The sequence below is a fragment of the Medicago truncatula genome, chromosome 4 (assembly GCF_003473485.1).
Source record: "Medicago truncatula cultivar Jemalong A17 chromosome 4, MtrunA17r5.0-ANR, whole genome shotgun sequence".
Lineage (NCBI taxonomy): Eukaryota > Viridiplantae > Streptophyta > Magnoliopsida > Fabales > Fabaceae > Medicago > Medicago truncatula.
In genome coordinates this window covers 2,276,390-2,300,182 of record NC_053045.1, presented here as the reverse complement: position 1 = coordinate 2,300,182, position 23,793 = coordinate 2,276,390, and the positions used below count along the sequence as shown (strand labels likewise).

The window sequence follows — 23,793 nt, the reverse complement described above, 5'->3', positions numbered from 1 at the left end:
ATATAATCCAAACTGTCTCAGCACAAAGACAAAAGCATTGATTTTTGGTTGATACATGCATAAGAGAAGAAATTGATATAAACATGCATACGTGATAGTATAAAATAATACTTTAATAGAAACGATAATAAACAACACAATTTTCAAACATTAAATTTAAAGCGAAATTATCCAAAGATTACAAACGAGATGTTTAAACATAAAATTCAAAACATCAAACATGTTTAAAATATTACAACACCATTAAAGTAAGCCCCGCCACTTCCACCCTTACCACACCTACGACGATAAATTTGTCCTCCATGAACCTGCGCCAGAATTGCTTCCAAATGATTTCATTCATCAGTCCCTTGTTCTGCCACACCACTGGCCATGACAGAATATACATGGTCTCTAAAACGGCTCAACCATCCGGTCAGTTATAGGTACACATGCTCTCCCTTCTGCTCAACAACAACCTCATAAAGGGCATCCTCTCCTCGACTGACCTCAGGATATGAGCCTCATCCGGAAGTATGAGGCGTGGATGTGAGATGGAATAAAACCATCTCACATTATTGAATACCAATTCAATAACTATGGTGGAAAAAATAATACTAGACAATTATTGCGAGACAAATTAAAAAAATGCAAAAATGACACTTATTATGAGACAGAGGTAGTAGACAACAACACATATGGATAATTCTAATACCAATTACTTTCATGTTTGTGCAACTTTCCATATGAAAATGAATGTTATACCTTCATTATGTTCTATGGTAGGAGAGGAGAGGTTGTGGATAATCAAAAAAGATTATGTGACTTGGCTCAAGATTACTTTCATGAGGGATGATATGATTATGTTATACCTAAATATTTTATGCGGTATGATTTTTTTGAATGCTCATATTGGTCATAATCCTTCTTATTCTTGGTGAAGCTTATGGTCCACAAGAGCCATATAGAATGAGTAAGGATCATCTCCACTTACTTAAAATAAATTAAAAACATCATTTAGTGAGACTATTGTCACTGAATCTCATATCTCAATTTGGGGTGACACTTAGTTACGTGATGACACTATTGTTTCTCGTCCTCCATATGTGTATTTTATGCAATATGGGGGATGATGTGTTTTCAACTTTGATTGATGAATCTAGTGATATTGTTGGTAAAGAACAAATGGTTGTTGTTGTCCATTATGTTGATAGTGAAAGTTTGGTAAAAGAAAGATTTATTGGCATTGCAAAATTTAAAGAAACAAGCCCTAAGTCACTTAAAGATGCTTTTGAGAAGTTGTTGTCTTTTAATTGCTCGAGTTTATCTAGCATTAGGGGGCAAGGGTATGACGGAGTTAGCAATATGCAAGGCCGATTTAGTGGTTTGAGAACTTTAATCTAAAATGAGAATCCCTATGCATATTATGTGCATTGTTTCGCACATCAACTTCAATTAGCACTTGTTGCTTGTGCTAAGACTCACAAACATGTTACTGTTTTTTTTTTTTTTTGTAAAGTTAACATGCTTGTTAATTTCATACGAGCTTCTAACAAGAGACAAGAATTGCTTCAAGACAAACAAGTAGCTCAGTTTTCTAAATTGATTGAGGAGGCTGAGATAGAGACTGGTAGTGGAATGAATCAAGAATCATCTATTGCTCGAGCTGGTGACACTCATATGGGTTTCCATTTTAGGACTTTCACTAAGTTGATAACTTTGTATGGTGCCATTGTTGGGGTGATTGAAGAAGTGGGGAATGATCCAACATTGAAATTTTTTGGTGAAACTGTGCTTTGGCTAGATGCACTTCAATCTTTTGACTTTATCTTCATGTTGTATATGATGGTTAAGATTTTGGGAGTTACAAATGATTTGAGTGCAACGCTACAAAGGCATGATCAAGATCTTTTGAACGCTTTGTCACTTATCAATGATACCAAAAAACAATTACAAGATATGAGGAATGAGGGGTGGGAAGAATTTATATCTAAGATTATTAAAATTTGCAATAAGCATAATATTGATCTGCCAGATATGGATGCACATATTCACAAAGGATGAAAGCTAGACAACTTTCTTCAACTTTTAGTGTTTCTAATTTGCATCAGTTTAAGAATGATTGTTTGTTTGGTGTTTTAGGTTTGCAATTGCATGGGCTCAATGCTAAGTTTGGTGAAGAAAATACTCAACTTTTACAATGTGTTTCATGTTTCAGTTCCGCAAAGTCATTTGCAGCTTTTGATGTGAACAAATTATTGAGAATGACTGAGTTTTATCCAAATGATTTTATAGATGTGCAGGAAGTGGCGTTACGCCATCAACTTAGGTTTTATGTTACAAATGTTCAATCTAACCCAAACAAATAAGTGCAACACATTTGCTATGGTTTGTAAGCTTTTGAAGTTGGTTTTGCTCTTGCCGGTAGCAAGTGTAAGTGTTGAATGTGTTTTTTCAACTATGAAAGTTGTGAAGAGTAACCTATGTAACAAAATGGGTGATTGATGGCTAAATGACCGTCTTGTAACCTATATAGAAAGAGATCTTCTTTTAACAATTAGCAATGATATTATTTTAGCTCATTTTCAACAAATGGATAGGAGACGATTTTCATTGTAATGTATTGTATCAAACAATGTTATTTCTTATTTTTAATATAGTTTGCATTATTTTATTTTATTTTGAAATTTTAGCCATACATATACCAAAAGTCTAGATCTGTCCTTGATGATGAAGAGAGCTAAAGGTGGGCAACTCTTTAAAAGTGAATGTGAATATGAGGATTAAAAGTTTTTCTTAGGCTTCTGGAGATTGCTTACCTTAAAGAATCCAGCTACAACGTAAAGATGTAACTTTGTCCCTCTACTTGTGTCAATTGTGACAGTGAAATGGAAAATTTGTGGCACCTTTTTATAACATCTTCATTTAGTGAAGAATGTTGGCGGAGGCAAGGTTTATGGGACCAAATTCATCCTCTTATTTATACAGCCGATTCTTTAATTTAAAGATATTTTCTTTGATTTCTTAAAAAGGAATTAACCTGAATGGGTGCAAGCTTCTACTTAGTCTTTATGAGCTTATGTGCTATTTTAAATGGGTGCAAGCTTCTACTTAGTTTACTTATAAACTATGGTGTTAGCCTCGATAGGCGGTGAGCACATAGTGTAACTCATTCAAAAGTCTAAAGTAACAATCAATAAAAGTGTTTTCTTAAATGATACTAATTTTATCATTGAAATCAATTCAATTAATCGTTTCATTAAAAATGCGCATAATTCAAATACAAGATTTAATTTGAGACAAATGAAGTAACATTTTTGAACAAGCACATGAGAGTAACATTTGGAAGGTAAATTGAAAAATATATTTAAATTTGTTTTCCCTCAAAAATATTTTAAAAAATTTTTGAAAACAAAAATTTGGACGGTAAACACTCAAGTCAATAATGCATCATTAATTGAATACTAAATTTGGACGGAAAAATATGATTTGATGATCACCTTAATTGATCAAACCATCATCACCCACGAAATAATAGTATTTACTTTAGCCATGAATACTAAATAATATTTGGACGGAAAAAATGAATGGTAAATAATATTCAAAAAACATAACGAATAAATAATTATAGTTAATGTTCTCTAAAAAAAAAAATTAATGTATCACTTTAGCCATGAAATTGTAAAGAAAGCTGTGCAAAATCACTTTGGAGTACCATACATATTCTTATATCTTTTTTTTTTTTTGACAAAATATTCTTATATCTTCTAGTAGTATTTATTTTTGCATGGAAAGATAAGCAAATTTAGAAGCCGGTTTTGATATATAATATTAATATTAATATTTATTTATATATTTCCATTCTTTCTTTGAATTTTTTTTCACATTATTATATTTCTATATATCTTTATAGAAAGTTGTTTAAAAATAAATATGAAATTAATTCCTGTTAATTTGTTTTTTTCACTTTATTATATTTCTATATATCTTTATAGAAAGTTGTTACACAATAAAAATGAAATTAAAATGGAAAAAAAATAATTTCTTATAGAAAGTTGTTACACAATAAATATGAAATTAAAATGGAAAAAAATTATTCAGTCAGTTTTAAAATAATCAAATATTCTTACACATAATGACGTTGATTACTAAAACTTGACCTATATTGACTACACTAATAGGAGTAAGATTTTCTTCATGAAATCAAACAAATAAATGATCAGTAATTTGATTTTCTATCTCTCTTCATGTGAAAAGAAAAGGATTGAACGTAGGGAGCATAGTATGTACTATTACCATTGCACAGAAAACAAGTTAAAATGAATGGATTACTAGATTGACTAAAATCTAAATATTGTACAATAAATAAAGATACAAATGCTAAGAACCATTGAGAAAATGACAAGTTTAAGAGTAATTGGAGGTTCAATAATAGACTTTTAGACCTAAGATTCTGTGTATAACCAAACAGGCCAAATCAACGGTCCACAATCACTTATCAAGCCCAAACACTTGATAAAACAAAAATAAATCCGCCACACAATTTTCTGCCACGTGTCAAACAATCAACGGTTAGTTTCTCCTTACAATTTTCCTGTTTTGTCTTTAGCCTTAGCCTAATTGCATGCAATTGGTCTCTCTCTCTCTTCATCTTATAAAATTATTCACATATAAAGAGAGTGAAGAAAGAAAAAAAATATTAAAAATAAAAAATCTATAAAAAGAACGAAAAAAAAGAATAGAGAGAAGGGTTATCTTTCAAACCTTATTAGCAACAAGGAGAGGCTAGAATTGCTCTTGAAATCTTGAAAAAGGTTAAAAACTTATCCTATCTTCTTTCATCACAAAATTGTCACAATATATTACATTCTTTCTCTCATAACTATATACTATATAGTCTTTTTCTCTTCACTCTCTTTTTCTTTCTTTCTTTCAAGTTCATATCATCATCATTCACATATTCATATATTTTCATCATTCATATTGCTCTTTTTGTTCTTTGGTAGTGCCAAAAGGGTTTTGTAAGAGAAAAAAAATGGCCCCAAAATCAGGGAAAGGAAAAACAAATAAAGCTAAGACAGAGAAGAAGAAAAAGGAGGAGAAAGGTCACATTCTTTATCTTACTTCAAGAATTTTAAAAACAAACATCATATTTTTATGTCTTTTTTACTAAATAATTTTACCTTTGTTTTAATTTTCATTTTTTTCAGCTGTGGCACCTTCTCTTGTTGACATTATTGTGGTAACTCCTTATGATTCTCAAATTGTATTGAAGGTACACATTTTTTCTCACATTCATCAAAATTGATTTTTTAAAAATTGGTTTAATTTAATATTATTAACAATGATTAATAATATTATTTTTTTGTGCAAAAGGGTATCTCAACTGATAAGATACTTGATGTGAGGAAGCTATTGGCTGTGAAGGTGGAGACATGCCATTTTACAAACTATTCTTTATCTCATGAGGTTTGTGTTTTTTAGTTCAATTGAGTATTTTTTTAATATTTCATCATTCTTTAATTTATTAATAGTTTATCCCTAACAAGCCAAACTAAGTACTTAGCTTTTGATTATTTAATTAATTGGTTTATTCTCATCCTCCTTAATTAAGGTTAAAGGTCAGAGATTAAATGACAGAGTTGAAGTTGTTACCCTAAAGCCATGTCTACTAAGAATGGTTGAAGGTAGGTGTAGTTAGTATATCTGTTTATTCAACATCAACTACCATTTGTGTCACATATTTGCATGTGCATTTTGTTAAATTTACCATGTGTTCAAATTTTTATGCAATTAGTATAATGTATGTACTTAGTGATGCTAAGCAAATCTTGCACCTATAAAAAAATAAGCCATGAAAAAGGTCAATTTCAAGTAAAATATATTGACTACTTTGTATTATATATTTTTACATGTAAATTCCATTTTGCGTTCTGTTTTCAAAAGTTTGTATCAAAAGGATGTAAAAGTAAAAGTTTTACTTTTTCGCATATAAATATTTGAAAACATAAAATAGAGTAAAAACAAATGGAAATTTTATAATTTAAATCAAACATTTAATTTTTTTCCTTTTTTCTTTTTCCTGATTAAACATACCCATATTTGTTTATCTACTTTTAGTGCTGAATGAATAATAAACGGGGCATATATAAATGACATAGTGTGTGGACATGTCTAGGGTGGATGTGACCACTAATGAATCATAACTATGGGCAATATTAACATTTAAATACATAAGGTTAAAAATTTGATATATTTAATGGTTATTACTATTGGTAATGGTTCATTCCCCATCTACCACGTTTGTTGCTTCATCTACCAATGGAAAAAGTCAAAGAATTTTACCATTTTTTATATCAAAAATTAAAAATGAAAATAATTTAATAGTACTATATATTTATAGGTTGCAAAATCAATGCCGCCCTTTATTTTTTTGCTGAAACATTTGGTATCTTTCCAAGTCGAAGTTGAGTACAATCTTATTATAGATATTTATTTTTAAAATGTAGTACAAGAATGAATGATATTTTTAGATTTGGAATCTATGAAAATTTTCTTGTTTCTCACATTCTCTTGTTAAAAAACTTTGTACAATGTCACTAGTGTCGAAGCCTCTAAATAAATATTGAATCATTCTATGCATTGATTCATAAGATTTGTTTATTCTTGTAGTATATATTTGGTGATTTGAATCAACTATTTGGTAAAAATACATGTGAGTAACTTTAACATAAAATATAGGGTTAGGAATTGCTCTTTAATGCTTCCAATATTGGAGAAGACAGGTTGCTCCTAAGAAGTCATTAAATTTTTTATGGTAACATAAAAATATCATTTTCTGGGGCCCTTGTAAAACTCAGAAAGCAATCACATTCATTGGTTCAGATGTTTTCAACATTTTTTTTTTTAACAAGTTAAAATAACACAAACTATTTGATATACTAGCTTTTTCAAACAAATTTTCATACTTTAATTGTTTTAATTTTTTTTTTCTCAGATAAATGTAAAGAATATAGTCATTTTCATTTGCGGTGATATTTGTTTTTGTGTGATGCACTTATTGATACTATAGATTTTTTTGTGTCGACATTTATTCATTCAAGTTACGTCCTTAGTGGAATACCAAACCCCACCTCTCTGTTTCCATCTCCTTTCAAATAAATTCCCATCACATGTTTATATATTCAATAATAAATAATTTAACTTATGTTCGGAGCGGGATTTTGAAAGAAAAACTTAAAGAATCATCTTTTTTTTTTTTTAAAAAAAAATTAAATAAATTTTGCTCAAAAAAAAATTAAATAAAATATTTGTAATATTATCGATGAAAAACTTGTAAAATACTTAAAAAAAATAAATTGAATGGATGGAGTAAAATATTATAGAATCTTTTTTTAGCGACAAACAGATGAAATTGTTATGTTTGTATCTTCTCCTTTACTTTTAATTTGAGATCCCCAACCTTTTCAGCTTTTTTATTTTTGATAAAATTTATCTTCTAGAAAAAAATTATAAGTTCAACTTATCTGAGCTAAAGCATGAAGAATAAAGTTTTACTAAAATGTAAGTAAGTATGGGTAACTTAGTAGTTAAATTGACACATATTATGTGTAGAGAAGTGGAGAATCCGAGTTTAAACCTGACTCCAGCACATAATGTCTCGAGTAGCTGCCAACTGAGCTAACTCATGCATGCATTTTTATTAAGAGTTTAATTGGGATATATTATTGTTGTTATCCATAATATTTTTACACTGAAAATAATATTTTTTTCAGAGGATTACATTGAAGAATCTCAAGCAACTACACACGTGCGAAGACTATTGGACATAATAGCCTGCACAACAAAATTCGGAAAGCCCAAACGCAACATACCAGGCCCAGACTCATCAAAGCCCAAGAAAAACGGAAAAGCCCATAATCAAAATAAGAACGGTTTGAGCCCACCGGCAACACCGAATGGAGAAACTCGGGTCGGGTCACCGACGTCGGAGCCGGCATCACCGATATCGGAGAATGTGGGAATGGTGGCGATTCATCCGACGCCGAAGTTGTCGGATTTTTATGAGTTCTTTTCGTTTTCGAATCTCACCCCTCCGATTTTGCGTGAGTCTCTCTCTCTCTCTCTCTTCAATTTTCATGAGTTTTTGTTAGGGTTGAAAATTTGAATTCGGTGCCAAGGGCATTTATGTCTTTTCATTTTTTTATGCAGATTTGAAGAAATGTGAACTGAAGGAAGAAGATGATAGAGGCAAAGGAGGTTACTTTCAGCTTCAGGTTCTGCTAATTTTTTTTTAATTTTTTTTGTTCCTTATTTCTTTTATTAATTAGGGTTTGTTTGAATTTGAATTGTTAATCCCAGCTTATGTAATATGATATGACCAAATGCTTGTGAGCTTATAAGCTATAAGCTCAAAAAATGTGACTTGCCAAACATACCCTTTGTATCATTGTATGGCAAGACAAAAATGCTAGTTTATAGCGTATAAGCTCGTATAATTGTCATTCTTTCATGAGCATATATATCATGCCATATTGAAAAGATTTAAATGTATTACTATTACCCTGCAATATTGCTATTGTTGCATGTGTCTGATTTAAAGCTGAAAGTGTAAATGTTGTTACTGCATGAAGGTTAAAATCAGCAATGGGAAAGTAATTGAAGTGGTTGCTTCAGAGAAAGGCTTTTACAGTGTTGGAAAGCTGTCTCTGCAGAGTCACACATTGGTTGATCTTCTGCAACAGCTCAGCAGAGGTTTTGCTAATGTAAGTTTCTATTTATGTACATATTTATTTGATTGTCTTTTTATTTTCTCAAACTGCACCAAACCTCTTGGTAACTAGTAAATGTTTGGTTGCATTTAAGATTTCATTATTTTTTTGTTATATATTGTCTTTTAATAATATAATAGTCATTTAATTTGTTAAAAGGATTCTTATATACTCTTCAAAGAAATTTATTTTGATTTTAGTAAATTAGTTTGTTAGTTTTTTCTAACGATTCATAGCTACCAACTTTGTAAATATATCTGCACACACATTTCTTTGGTTTTAAATAGTGATAACTAATGAATAATTAATTTTTCGGTTAAACATGTCAACTTAGTCATATTCATGACATTATACACGGGCTAGTTTCTAAATGATTTCCTTCTGAATGGGTAGCTATATTTTCATGTGTTTTCTGCTTACTCTAACAAAAGACTGATCAATGCAGGCTTATGGATCATTGATGAAAGCTTTTGCGGAACGTAACAAGGTTAGTTTTACATTAAATGAAATTGGTCTTGCCTTTTCTTGAGAAGAAGAGTTTGATAACTCAATAATTGTGCAAACAAGTTTTACACAGACATTCGTTTATATTACGCTGATGCAAAATAATGAAATATGGTTGGACATTATTGAAAATTTTACTCTCTGTACAGTCTTACTCGGATTGTGTTTTATTAAATAACTGCATAATTCTCCAGTTTGGCAATCTTCCTTACGGACTCCGATCAAATACGTGGCTAGTTGCTCCATCCGTTGGTGAATCTCTTTCAAACTTTCCACCTCTACCTGCTGAGGATGAAAACTGGGGTGGCAATGGTGGTGGCCAGGGAAGAAATGGAGAATACGAACGTCGACCATGGGCAACAGATTTTGAAATCTTGGCTTCTCTTCCTTCGAAAACCGAGGAGGAGAGGGTGATCAGAGACCGAAAAGCTTTTCTACTTCACAATCAGTTTGTTGATACATCGATATTTAAGGCTGTTGCAGCTATACAGGATGTGATGGAGTCCAAGTCTAGTATGAATTCTTCTCCGGGTTCTGTTATGCATCAAGATCAAGTGGGAGACTTATCCATTGTAGTTGAACGTGGTGGAAATGGAAAGTTTGATTCTACACTGAATGAATCGAGTAAGCAAAGTGACGATGTTCAGAAGAATTTAATCAAAGGGTTGTCTGCTGATGAAAGTGTCACGGTTAATGTAAGTCATATATAATCACATTTTTCAAGGTTATAGTCTTATAGATATATATGCTTATGTACTTTTTGATATCAATCAAATGTCACTCGTCTAATTTCATCTCTGTTTTTTTATTTTACCAAAAATCACATTGATGATCCATTACCATTCTACTCTTTCTAGAATGAATTATAGCAACATTTACTTCCTATTTTGTGGAATGAAATATAATCAAACTGTACTACTTTTCTCCTTTTTACGGATAGCATCTCCAAAATACCCATCATTTAAGTTAACTTTATGTATTTTCAATGAATCAATTTAATTGTCTTGAAGGGTGGTTAGAACATTTCTATATCGAAGATACTAAGATGAGGTTATTTTTTTGGCCTTTTGTATGACAGGACACTTCTTCCTTGGCTGTTGTTGTTGTTCATCACTGTGGATATACAGCTACAGTTAAGGCCATTGGTAAAGCGAACACAAGGAAACCTAAAGTTCAGGATATCGAAATAGATGATCAACCTGAAGGAGGCGCAAATGCTCTTAACATCAATAGGTTTGAACAATAAGCTATTCTAAGATTGCATATTAAATCTGGTTAAACATTTGGATTTAATTGGTATTCACTGTCAGTGTGAAGAGTTTTACAATGTCATTCGATTGCATTGGATCATTAAATATCTGAGTTTACGTAAATGACCATTTTTACTCAAATCATTTTGTTAACAATAACAAAGTTATGGTGAGGCTTACAACACTTTTTATGATTTTTGTAGTTTGAGGGCACTGCTTCACAAATCTGGAGTTGATTCATCAGAAGGGACTTTGACTTCCTTGTCAAATTTTGATGATTTGGATGCTTCTAAATATCTTGTTAGGAAGGTGGTTGAGGAATCCATCGAAAAGATAAAGGAAGAGCCAAGTGTATCAAAACGGTCGATTCGATGGGAACTTGGTTCTTCATGGATGCAGCATCTGCAAAAACAGGAAAATTCAACCGATGGCAGTTCCAATAACAACAAGGATGGAAGTGATGTTGAGCCAGCCGTGAAAGGTCTTGGAAAGCAATTTAAATTATTGAAGAAGAGGGAAAAGAAACCAAGTGACTTAAATGGTGCAGATTCTGTGGAGCAAAATAACGATGAGCCAAATAATGATGAACCAAGCAGTTTGAATGAATTAGAGACACTACTTTCTCCAGAAGCCTTTTTGCGTCTCAAAGAATCCGGATCTGGTCTTCATCTGAAGGTTTGTGGTATACTTTGTAGATTGTGATACTTTATTTTAGGTGTATTTTCGTTTTGTCATTTGTTTTACTTTAAAATATAGCGTGTGTCACTTCTCTTGTAATTATGCTAATATTCATTTTCTTTTATTTTTAAATTTTTCTTATTTATTGTATATTGTAAATTTGCTATGTTGTTATGTTTATGATGCGTTTTTTTTTATATTTTTATATCTTATTTTCAATTTATATCTTCCTGAAACAGTCAGTGGATGAGCTTATAAACATGGCACACAAGTTTTATGATGAAGTTGCCTTGCCAAAGCTGGTAAAATTAGATTCTTCAATGGACTCTACATTTCTTTAAATAACTGGAATCCATGGATTAAGAACTGAGGAGTGTGTTACTTTTTTAGGTTACGGACTTTGGATCACTTGAACTTTCTCCTGTTGATGGTCGTACACTTACTGATTTCATGCATTTAAGAGGATTAAAGATGGGATCTTTGGGTGAAGTGGTGAGAAATTTTCTCTTCATACTTTTTTTTTATAGAAAAAGTATATCTTTGAATGAATGTTAAAATGTTCTAAACGTTAATAGTTTCAAATCTACTTTTGTAAACTAAATACCGTGTCTAGTTATACTAACTAGTTTTTGTAATTTAACTTGATTTTTTTTTTGTTCTAATCTCATGTATGAATCAGGTTAAACTTTCAGAGAATCTTCCACACATACAATCACTTTGTATTCATGAGATGATTACTCGAGCATTCAAGCATTTATTTAAAGCAGTCATTGCTTCTGTAGACAATGCAGCAGATTTACCTTCAGTCATTGCGTTGACCCTGAATTTTTTACTTGGAGGGTGTCAAACTGAAGATACAGACCAAACTTTGGGTGATGATCATCATCTCAAAATTCATTGGTTACGTATGTTTTTGTCAAAAAGATTTGGATGGACATTAAAAGATGAATTTCAACATTTGAGAAAGTTATCTATTCTCAGAGGGCTCTGTCACAAGGTATCAGTTGGTTCTCTTGATCACTTATTATATCTTTTTACATGACTCTTATATTGATTTCAGATGTTATTTTGTTTTCTTCAGGTTGGATTAGAATTGTTCCCTAGAGATTATGACATGGAGTCCCCTAAGCCCTTTGGAAAGTTTGATATTATTAGCCTTGTTCCCGTTTGCAAGGTGTGATATTATTAGTCCATTTTAAGAATAATCATTAATTATGATCTCATTATACAACATATTTACCATCAAGATCATATTTTACTTTACAGCATGTGGGATGCTCCTCAATAGACGGGCGCAATTTGTTGGAATCATCGAAAATTGCTCTTGATAAAGGAAAGCTTGAGGATGCTGTTAGTTATGGAACAAAGGTAACCATCAATTCCTTGGAACAAACCATTTAGTGTTTTTTATAAACATGGCACATAGTTTGACATTACTATCATATTACAGGCATTAGCAAAGATGATGACTGTTTGTGGTCCATATCATCGAAATACTGCAAGTGCGTATAGTCTTCTTGCTGTGGTTCTCTACCACACAGGAGATTTTAACCAGGTAAATTAACATTACTATGGTTTAGTTTTTCCTGATACTAGTTTTAGACTAGCGATGATAGAAACAGTTTTTTTTCTTAAGCTGCTAAGTTATAAGGGAAAAAAGAGGTAAGAAAGGGTAAAGGAAAAAATATGCTGTACCTATATATGGTCCTGTATGTGTATGTTTGGTGGATCCAATGTTGCCAATAACGGATCATAGAAATAGCTATTTGTTCAAATTCTGCTACAATTCAGTCCTATAGCACTGGTATAGCCACTATTTGATAAAACTTTGTACTTGCACCATTATAGCAGTTACTTGACAATACTGGGTGGACCTGTGCTAACTTTATGTAGTAAATAACTGAAGGTCTAGTATTTATATTTAATCTTCATTATACTGTCTTTTATTCAGGCCACCATTTATCAGCAAAAGGCGTTGGATATAAATGAGAGAGAGCTTGGACTTGACCATCCTGACACAATGAAAAGCTATGGAGATCTTTCTGTTTTCTATTACCGTCTGCAACATATTGAGCTGGCTCTGAAGTAAATAAAGCTTTGCTGAATTGGATTAGTTGTTTGTTTCATGAACTTCTATTCATTATTATGAAACTTACCATGTTCTCATTAAACTTAATGCATATTTTGATAGGTACGTTAATCGCGCTCTCTTCCTCCTACATTTCACATGCGGTCTGTCTCATCCAAATACAGCTGCTACATATATAAATGTTGCTATGATGGAAGAAGGCATGGGAAATGTTCATGTGGCACTTCGGTACTTGCATGAAGCTCTTAAATGCAACAAAAGATTGTTGGGAGCAGATCATATACAGGTCTCTCTATCTTTCATTTATTTAACTTTGTTTCCCACTGGAGAACATTGTTTTATAATGTATTTTTCATCTTATAGACTGCTGCAAGCTATCACGCCATAGCCATAGCACTTTCATTGATGGAAGCATATTCTCTGAGTGTGCAACATGAGCAAACTACACTTAAGATACTTCAGGCGAAGCTTGGCGCAGAAGATCTTCGAACTCAGGTCATTTCCCTTTCTTCTATTATTAGCAGTGAATCTCAAGATTATGCAGTTAGATACTATTAGATTGTAAGATGTATTATAATATTTTTGATATCTTTGGTATTATATTAGAGTATCTTAGTTAATTTCCTAGGATCAGTTTATATAAGGTTAGAGTATCTCTTAGGATTAGTTTTTTTTTTTTTTGTTATGATTTATTACCTGATTTCCTTATTTATTTAGGATTGAGTCTATCTATGTATTCCTTATAAATTGGGATTAATGTTTAGCCTTTTGTATTAAGTCAACATCAAGCTGTTATTGATAATATTTGAGCTTTTATTTTTTAGAATTAGTAAATAATAGTGTTAACAATTTTTTAAATTTGGAAATTTCGCCAATGCAGGACGCGGCTGCATGGCTAGAATATTTTGAATCAAAAGCTATAGAGCAGCAAGAAGCAGCAAAAAATGGAACTCCAAAGACAGACACATCCATTGCAAGTAAAGGTCACCTTAGGTACTGACCTTGAATCCCTTTATTATTGTGTTCCAAATAAATAGGTTATATTTTTCGCTACAAAAATATGTGAATATGTTTTCATGTAGTGTGTCAGATCTCCTGGATTTTATTAGTCCTGACAACGATTCAAAGGGAAATGATGCTCAAAGGAAACAAAGGCGTCCAAAGGTGAGGATTTTTTTTTTTTTACATGTTTATTTATTCTTAACATAAAATCTACTTAGATTTTCCTTTTGAGGGTTTGCTTGTAAACATAGGATTCATTTCAGTTTTGATCATATTTATACTATATTTTGATGGTATGCTAAGGTAACATATGCTTTGTTCTTTAATAAATACTTGTATAAGGTAAACAAGGAAGACTATGTTACAAAGATTGGGAGTTTTTACATTTATTAAAGTCAACTGTGAAGGACATTCAACCTATTACATTCTTTTTTGGAGTTAGCTTATATTTCTAGGTGAAGTTCTGATAGTTTGATAAGTTTCAAATCAAAACTAATTCTGAAAACCTTTTATGTCACTTTTATATGTGATTTTTTCAGATACTTCCAATAAGCGATAACAATTCTCAAGAACACGATGACACTCCAATAGTTGATGATATCGTTATTGTTGACAATGCAAAAGATGCTGCAAAAGCAGTAGAAGGCAAAATAGAAGAACCAAAAGCCAAACATGGAACAGAAGAACCCAAAAAAATTGTTGATCTCAGCATGCACAAGCCAGTGGTGACAGTTGAAGCTGTGTATGAGACATCATCTGATGAAGGTTGGCAAGAAGCCAATTCAAAAGGGCGTTCAGGTAACGCTGCTAATCGCAAGTCTGGACGCAGACAACGGCCTGTTCTATCAAAGCTCACTGTTAAAGGTTCTGATAATCACATGTACAAGGAAGCCAGTTACAGGAATGACACTACCCTGCACCAAAAAGCAGCTCCAAAAGTAGCTTCAGCTATGTTATCTCCATCTAGAAAATCAAAAACCCCAAAAGCTTTGTCATCTAAAATTTCATCAACTCCAGCATCATTGAGTTCTTTGGCCTCAAAATCTATATCTTACAAAGAAGTCGCTGCTGCACCACCAGGTACAGTTTTAAAGCCACTGTTGGAAAAAACCGAGACAGAAAAGGTAAATGATGAAAACGAGATGCCGAAAAATGAAGGTTCTGTTGAAACATCTAATGCTGATACAGTTCCACAAAAAGATGAAAAAGAACCTTCTGATGCTGATACAGATCCACAACAAGATGAATCTGAACAAGATAACTCTTCATCAGAACTTGAGAAGGTTTCCCCTTCATCTGATCAAGCAAAATCTTCTGAAACAAATGGAAGCAAGCTTTCTGCTGCAGCCAAACCTTTCAGTCCAGGAACGTTGTCTGCATCTCGCCATTTAAATCCAGTTCCTCCTGCGAGCATATACGATGCAAATGTGAGTCCAGGCATTCTTGTAGAGCCCGTTCTTCCTCCTGCTGCTGCCAGGGTCCCTTGCGGCCCTAGATCACCGTTGTATTACAGAACCAATTATACTTTCCGGATGAAACACAGTTCGACCAAGATAAGGGAAATAAGTGGATCAGGTGGTCCAAAAATTATGAATCCACATGCTCCCGAGTTTGTTCCAAGAAGTGCTTCTCAAATAGAAACTAGTGAAAAGAACAGTACTTCAAAAAACAGTCTTTCTGAATCCGAAAAGTCAGAGATAGCAAGGCAGATATTGCTGAGTTTTCTAGTGAAGTCTGTTCATCAAAATGCTGATGCCGTGGATGAGCCTAAAGTTAGTGAAGGAAAAGTTGAGAGCTTTGAAAACTCTTCTGATGAAGTAGCTAAAGACAGTGCTGTCATAAAAATAATGTACGGTACTGAGGAAAAGAATAAGACAGTGGTTAATTCCAGTGACGACAGTGAAGAGCAGGACAATTTAGATGGTGAAGGATTTGTAGTTGTCACAAACAGGAGAAAAAGCAGGCAAAAAACCACAAATGGAGTCGCTGAATTGTACAACCAGCCGTCAATTTGTGCTTCGGTTCGTTGATTATAGTCATGAAATTAATCACCAATGATCCAAATTTGTTTGCTTTGTATGGACAAAGCTCTTGACATCATTTTGTTAATAGTATGTGACCTCTTTCCATAGAATTTTGGTCATCAAATTCATTTTGTTTTTGTTTATATAATAAGTTAATTAGGGTTTTGTTTTTGCTCTCTATATAATAAGATACTTGCAAATTTTGTTTTGCCAATAAAAAGCTGATTGGTAATTTCACTTAAGTATTGTTGTTGTTGTTTTATACTGCCATGTTAGTTGTGTTAAACTCATAAAAGTTTGGATCAATGAAGGTTGTTGATTCAGTTGGTAAGAATGCTATTTTTACCATGCAAAGCCATGATTTCCAAGTTTATGGTGATGTGAGAAGAACCTAGTTTGTAGGTGATGGGTGTGAGTACATTGTAAGCTTTATTTGTGCTTTGAGGTGTGACTTGGCCGTAGTGAATGAAAAGTTTATCACTGCACTTTTTTTTACTAGCTGAAACATAATATCCTCAGACGCTTGAACTGTTTTCTTTCTTGTCTGGTCTTTTTTAAGGTGATAAAACCGATAGTTGCTCGATAGGTCCCTTGGATTTCTCATAGACCCCTCAACCAATCTGGTCATAACTTCCGATCGGGTTTTTTTAGAAAACGTGAGCAATTTGAGGGGCCTATTATTGAGCAACCATCGACAATACCTAGCATGTGTCTATGTGGGCTGTTGTAATCCATGTACCAATCCTACATGGTTTTGTGTGCTAGAAGTGAACCAAATAAAAGGAAACTTCTTTTCCACACTCACATGTACACACTGGATGGATAGATCAGGAAAAAACACCATTGTTTTTTGTTCTCTGGATGGATGAATCTGCACATAATATGTGTTTTCCCCCATCCAAAAACTTTCAAACGGTTGTAGTTTTATCCAAGATTTGAAATGATTTGAATAATTTATCCAAGATCTTAAAACCCCAAAAAAAACTTTATCGAATACAGTTGTTGAATTCTTGCTTGTTTTTTCCCCAAAGTCTGTCTCTCCTCGCCTCTCCTAAAGTCTCAAACATAGCTTTAGAGATGAATCATGGAGGCCATGGTAAATAGTTCGAGCTCTCAAAAGAAAAAGCTATGGAATATGGACTCATTATTTTGCACTAAAGGGAATTACTTTATTAACATATAACCAATTTTTGTTTAATTTATTCATATACAAGGAAATATAGTTGCTCATAAGTTAGCAAGAATAGTGACTAAATTAGCTAGCTCCCATATCTTACAATTTTTGCCATAATTTATTTCTGTTAAACAAAAATACCAAGGTTAATTTTTTCTGTTAGCTTTATTTTACAAACCTTACACTTTAAGTCCAAATATAGAGTATGCTTGTTGAATATTATCTTCAAATATAGATATAGTTTGAAAACCACTCCATATTTTGTAAAGTATATCAAGGAATACCACATTTGGGCCTATTTCTTCCACTATAATTATGAAGATATTTAATCAATTTACCATATAAAGTTGAGGCACATCACATCTTAGTAGGTTATAACCACTGCATAGTAGTTTGAAGAATAGCTTGAAGGTGAAAACATTGAGCAAATCATCATGGTGCATCATATCAGTTTGTGACTTTTGGATGGTGGGATCTTAAAGCATTATTGTTTGTCAAAAATAGAAAGGATCAAAAAGGGGGGCCAAAGTTATTGGAGTGATTTACTTAACTTCTAAATTTTTATATTTTTGGTTAGATGTAATGTACTTTTCTTTGTTGGATTCTTGGAGACGTGCCTATTTGATTGTTACATCACTAACAAATTACAAAGCTATGGATTTAATACAAAATAATAGTAATATTGTGTATGGATGTGTAAAACATTTAACAAAATCAGTAGAATATGATTTCTCCATCATTAGTTTATTAAAGCATGTGTATTGTCCAATTAGAGACATGAAAACTATGTTCCAATGACAATGTCACAAATCATAAGCTTTGCAGTTTCAATTAAAATGTCAAAAACAAATTAAAATGTCGTGCCATAGGTGTTTAGGTTGTATCAATTAAAATTTGGCAATGCATATTCTCTGTTTTGTGCATATAAGTCAAAAGATATCCAACTTCATTTACAAGTCATTTCCAACTTGCATGCAACTAGAAAGTGAAATTCAATCCCAAATTAGATAATTTGGGAAAGGGAGTTAAATAACAATTTACGGTATTAATATCTTGTGCTTTAAAAAAAATGTATTAGCTGAATGTGAAATATTCAATTAGGTTGACCTAGTGAAATTATATTAGTTCTATAAATAGATATGATGTACAAAATCACTTTTTAGTGGGATATTTTTGATTGGGTCATTGTAAAGTAATAGCGTAGTTTGAAATACGATGAAACAAAGTTCAAATGAGTTTCATGATGTTAAATGACACAACAGTTATATATAGTCAAGTGTCTATGAATCTTATCTACGTGAAGCTCCAATACAACTTCAATGCATTGTACTACAACATGCAGTTTCGATGTTGACTTGCGTTCATATCTTTCATACTATAATTTGGACATATTAGATTTTTTTTTAGAGGATTTGAATGTTAGTTGGATGAGCTAAAAAATTAACAAAAGCACCACAATTTTTAGTGAAGCATGGCAAATTTCATCTTCCTTTACAAATTACTTTGAGGGAAATGCACGACTACAAATAAAATTCACCCTACTAATAATTTTTATGATAAAGTAACTTGGTAATTGAAATGCTATAGAGGATCAACTTGTGACATAATTAGGATTGTATGCATGCATCTATGAGACTGTTTTACTGAATTTGATTTGATTATTAGTAGGACCATAAATTATGAAATGTTACCCAAAAAATCAGGGAAAGAATACGGTTCATAGATTGTTTTCTCTATTAGGGTTTGATACTATGTCACAATCCATATGTTGATCTCACTATATCAATTCACCACATCCAAATCATGTTCATAACAAAAGAGCACAACTTGTGGATTACCTTTTCTATCTAATCTAATAATGGATAAATGCAGTTGATCTGAAATTGTATTCCATAATCAGAAATTTTGGGGAAGCAGTTATGTCACTTTCAATCCAAAATCTGTGCTTTTAGTTTTCCCCCTTTGGATTGAGCTTATTTTAGGCTTATGAAAAATAGTTTATGTAAATACATAGGTTTCTATTTTAATCTATAAGCTCTTACTAATGAAAATTGTATCTTCATAAACTGTTTTTTTATAATATACCTTAACAAAGTTATAAATAACACATAAAAGCTTATTTATTTGCATAAGCTCTAAAATAAGCTAATTCAAACGGACCCACATATAATTTTCTTCTTCTTCAAAATACAATAAATTCAATACTAGAATTTTATTCTCAAAAAAGAAAAAAAAAATACTGCACTAATTTTTCGGTATAATTTTGCATTTTTTTCTTGTCCACCTTAGTTGTATGATTATGGTTAATGATTTATTTTCAGTAGACATCTCTTTCAATTGAGATTTAATATTGAATATGTTGTGAAAGTATAAATCACTTTCTCTAGACGTTCCAATCCATGTTTGTGGTATAATTATGATTATTTTCTCTGTGGATATATATAACATAATGTTTGATTTGATTATAACTATGTGATCTAAATTGCTACATTAATACGTACCAATTCAGAAGATTTTGAAATCAATCAACCACTTTATAGTTATTCAACTCCTGTATTTATACAAGAGGTCAACAATTATACAAACATCAGTATAAAAAGATCATGTATCTACATTGATCAACCAAAAATAATACACATGCATTGTAAAAGAAAGTTAGAAGGTATTCACCAACTAAAGAAATGAGTATATTTACTTCATATACAAATATAAATATAATTGCACCCAACAAAAAAAGTAAGTAGATGAACATTATTTTATTAAGATTATTTGGTCAAACAAGCAATTTTTAGAATTTAATTGTTCTATACTAACATTTAAAAAATAAAATAAAAAACACCTAGAAAAACTCCCCATCCATTGGCCCCGAATGGGACAATTTCTTCGAGAATTTATCAAAGAAAGAATTATGAACCTTCCTGCCTACAAATGAAACACACACTTGATTTTAAAATCTAAACGATGCTAGTGCATAAGAAGAAAAAAAATGACTACAATGAAATGCAAAATAAGAGGAAATGTATACCGGCATTTTGCTTTAATCTTTGAAATTTAAAAAATTTGATGGATTAGAAGTGGATTTGAAGAAAAACGAAGGATTGTATGTTGATTGTTTTGATTTTTCGTTCTTTGTTTTTGAGAAGTTTTAAAAAAGTATTGTAGGTGTTGAAAATTATAAAAGAAAATTGAAAAACGAAGTGGAATATACGACTAGAATTCTCAGTTCACTCATGACACTGAAATCTAATTAGGATTAGCCCTAATTAAATATTGAGACAAAAACTCCAAATTTTATGTCTTTTTCTCAAAGATTTTATTAAAGGAGTAAGGGATACTCCAACCCATATACAATTATGACAATATCAATCTAATATATTGGAATGGATCATTGTACCAATGTGAGTCTTGCAATCCTAAATTCTTTTCTTTTTGCATTATTAGTCAACTCCATCAGCGCCGACTCAAGGGTAAGGTCGCTAAAGCTTTCACTTTTGATCCATCAACAAAAAAAACTATTTTTCTTTAGACTTTGCAAGCGAGAATGCCTCATATTTTAACATAAAATGGCCGCATAATTTCAACATTGCTTTAGACACCACTTATTATTAAATATTATTGGGTTGTTCTGAATCCCATGATAATTTCTTAATATGTGGAATAATTTTATCACAATCGACTATTTCTCCTTGAAACACCACCTGATTTCTTGCTAACCAAATGTCCAAATTGTAGCACACCATATTAATAATCTGCTGCTCCTCATCTTCTTACCATTTAACAATCCCCAAATGCAACAAATTACCTTAAGCATCATTGTGACTTACATATGTATACCCACCCGATTAAAAATAGAAGACCACACTTTGGCAAAGAATGGACATGTGAAGAGTTAAGTGGTTTGTCATGCAATAATCCCAAGACACATAAGTAGAAATGACAAAACGGATCGATCTGTCCCACTTTTAACAGTCAAAAAAGAGACGAGGCAGAGTGGGCCAACTTAGACAGTCGAGTTTGACTTCATATTTACAACAATAATAAAATTTCATAATTTGTTGTTGATGTTACCAAAATTTTAAAATTATTGAGTTATAATTGTGATTTGTTGTTATTACCAAAACAATCTCCAACAACAAAATTTATAATTGCGGACTAATGATTTGATGTTATAATTCATATGATTTCTCAATAAAAAAATTATAGTTTTTATATTAAGCTAGCCCACGGGCCGACCCACTTTTATTAACGTGTTAAACGGGACAAGTCAACTTAAGGGATTGAGCTCAAAACCTCAATTTAGTCTATCTATGGTAGGTTAAACAGATCAATCTGACATGCTCGATTCGTTTTCCCACACCTACACATAAGTTCGCCTTGGGCAGAATTGAGCTTACCCACAACCATTTAAACGGTTTTTTTTTTTTAGGGAATTTAAACGGCTTTTGGTGTGCATTATTAGAGAGGGTTGAATTCAATGCATACTTCTGTTGCAAGTTGCAACCACACATAACTACTGCAAACAGAAAACCCGACGGCCACTTCTCCAAGCAATAATTTCAATAAATTTAAAAGTTCAAATCAAAATTCATTTTACTTGAAAACAATTAAATTAAATGTTTCATTTCTAAAACAATTTTTCCCCTCCTCCAAAAATTTGGATACATTTTAAATTAACTTAATATGAAATACCTTTACTGATGCATGTTACAATAATAGTTGCACTAGTTAAGTTAAACTAATTAATTGTTCTCATCAGCTAGATAAATCTTGTTGCATCTCTTCATGTAATAACAATTTTTCTCATTAATCAATATATTTTTCTCTCATTTATTTATGAGTTTTACTAATTTTTTCTTACATATTTAAATACCTCCTTATTTGTTGATAAACAGGAGTAGAGTATTATGATCTCACTGTACGTCATGCATTAAAAGTAGAGATAAATTAAATGAATATAATCCGTGTTTTAGAGTTCAACGGTTAATTGCTTCTTAAAGCTAAACTCTCAATCAACTTCTTAGCACGTCATTCACGTTTAAGAAAAGCCAATATGAAAATGAAACTGCAAAGAAATCTATCTTAAATTATTACCAATTAAGTACACCATATACTTTATACTATATAATAATAGGAATAGGAATATATATGAGAAAAACCAAACTCGTCAACGTAGAATCAACAGAACAGTATTTATTCACAGTACAGCTACACACACTGACTGACACACGCAATACATAATAAAAGTACATCTCTAATTAAAGAAAAAAATCAATCTAGCAAAATAAAATAATTAGTAGTTAATTAATTATAATTGCAAAAATAAAATTAAAAAAAATACAATCAACTCCCAAAAAAAAAATACAACATTAATTATTTATATTAATTAAGAATGAGATTGAGAGGAAGGAGAATGCAAAGGAAAAAGAGGTAAAAGTGCAGGTGGTTGTTGCTGAGAAGCTCTAGGAGAGGGGTGCAAATAGAAACCTTTTTCAGCTATAACTTTTTCTTCTTCTTTTTCTTCATTTTCATGTGGTGATTTTGGGCTATAGTAATATTCCAATGGTGAAACTGGTGAAGCCATAACAACACTTCGCATGTTGTTATTGTTGTTGTTGTTTTGGAACATCATGGGATTTTCCGACACGTTGAGTTGGAGTTTTTTAGAACGGCGTTCGTGGAGTTTGAAGTTGGGTTTTTTTAAGCCCATTGGTGGTTCCATGGTGGTTGTTGGTAGAGGACGGTGGGCTTGGGCTTGGGCTTGGGCTGTTAGACGAGATGGGAGTGTTAGTGGGAGTTTTTGGGCTGATGGGTCTTGTGATGCTCCGGTTAGTTTTTGAACAACTTGTCGGAAATTTGATGGGTCTGCTTGTACAAAGGTTGTGTTTGGTTGTGTTGTTAGGTCGGATCCATATGTTGGTGAATGCATGGTTGTGTAGAGAGAGAGAGAGAGATTGTTATTGTTGTTGCTTGTGAGAGATGGGTAGTGGGGGTATTGAAGAGAGGAAGCGGGAAGAAAATAATGAAGTATGGGGATTTATAGAGAGAGAGAGAGAGAGAGAGAGAGAGAGAGAGAGAGAGAAAGAGAGAGATTTGTGTGAGGATTAGAAGAAGTGTTTGCTTTGCTTTATGACAATGTAGAGTGGCGTGTGTTGAAAGAGTGATATATATAAGGAGAAAAAATGAAAAGAGAAAGTGAAAACTTTTACCACCTTTCTCATTTTAGTAATTAAGCACTTAATTTTGTTATTTTTAAATTGTGATAAAGACATTGTACAAATTATTTAATCATGTCAAAGGGGTATGTATCATCTCTTTTTTTTAG

General features: G+C 32.0%; 3 protein-coding genes across 4 annotated transcripts; 2 read left to right on the top strand and 1 right to left on the bottom strand.

The window, feature by feature from the left end:
- The first annotated feature begins 1,101 nt into the window (after positions 1–1,101).
- Positions 1,102–2,043, top strand: LOC112421323 (zinc finger MYM-type protein 1-like). The gene is made up of 2 exons (XM_024782654.1): positions 1,102–1,363; positions 1,499–2,043. The coding sequence occupies exons 1-2, from the start codon at positions 1,102–1,104 to the stop codon at positions 2,041–2,043; spliced, it is 807 nt and encodes a 268-aa protein (XP_024638422.1).
- Positions 2,044–4,660: 2,617 nt separating this feature from the next.
- LOC11433937 (protein TSS) lies at positions 4,661–16,539 on the top strand. 2 transcript variants are annotated; one of them, XM_024781585.2, is made up of 24 exons: positions 4,661–4,793; positions 4,986–5,084; positions 5,190–5,254; positions 5,356–5,448; positions 5,594–5,666; positions 7,755–8,084; positions 8,191–8,255; positions 8,613–8,744; positions 9,196–9,237; positions 9,449–9,949; positions 10,333–10,487; positions 10,708–11,179; positions 11,422–11,484; positions 11,573–11,674; positions 11,862–12,179; positions 12,264–12,356; positions 12,449–12,550; positions 12,633–12,737; positions 13,134–13,267; positions 13,374–13,557; positions 13,635–13,766; positions 14,152–14,264; positions 14,354–14,435; positions 14,813–16,539. In XM_024781585.2, the coding sequence occupies exons 2-24, from the start codon at positions 5,015–5,017 to the stop codon at positions 16,301–16,303; spliced, it is 4,917 nt and encodes a 1,638-aa protein (XP_024637353.1). In that variant the 5' UTR covers positions 4,661–4,793; positions 4,986–5,014; the 3' UTR covers positions 16,304–16,539. The 2 variants fall into 2 exon arrangements, with proteins under 2 accessions (XP_024637353.1, XP_003604357.2); XM_003604309.4 differs by lacking the exon at positions 4,661–4,793 and having other exon boundaries at positions 4,837–5,084.
- Positions 16,540–22,617: 6,078 nt separating this feature from the next.
- On the bottom strand, positions 22,618–23,579 carry LOC11430220 (VQ motif-containing protein 11). Its single transcript, XM_039832863.1, has 2 exons — positions 23,510–23,579; positions 22,618–23,421 (listed from the first exon to the last, which is right to left on the bottom strand). Exon 2 carries the CDS (start codon positions 23,395–23,397, stop codon positions 22,855–22,857), a length of 543 nt encoding a protein of 180 aa, XP_039688797.1. The 5' UTR covers positions 23,398–23,421; positions 23,510–23,579; the 3' UTR covers positions 22,618–22,854.
- Positions 23,580–23,793: the final 214 nt, after the last annotated feature.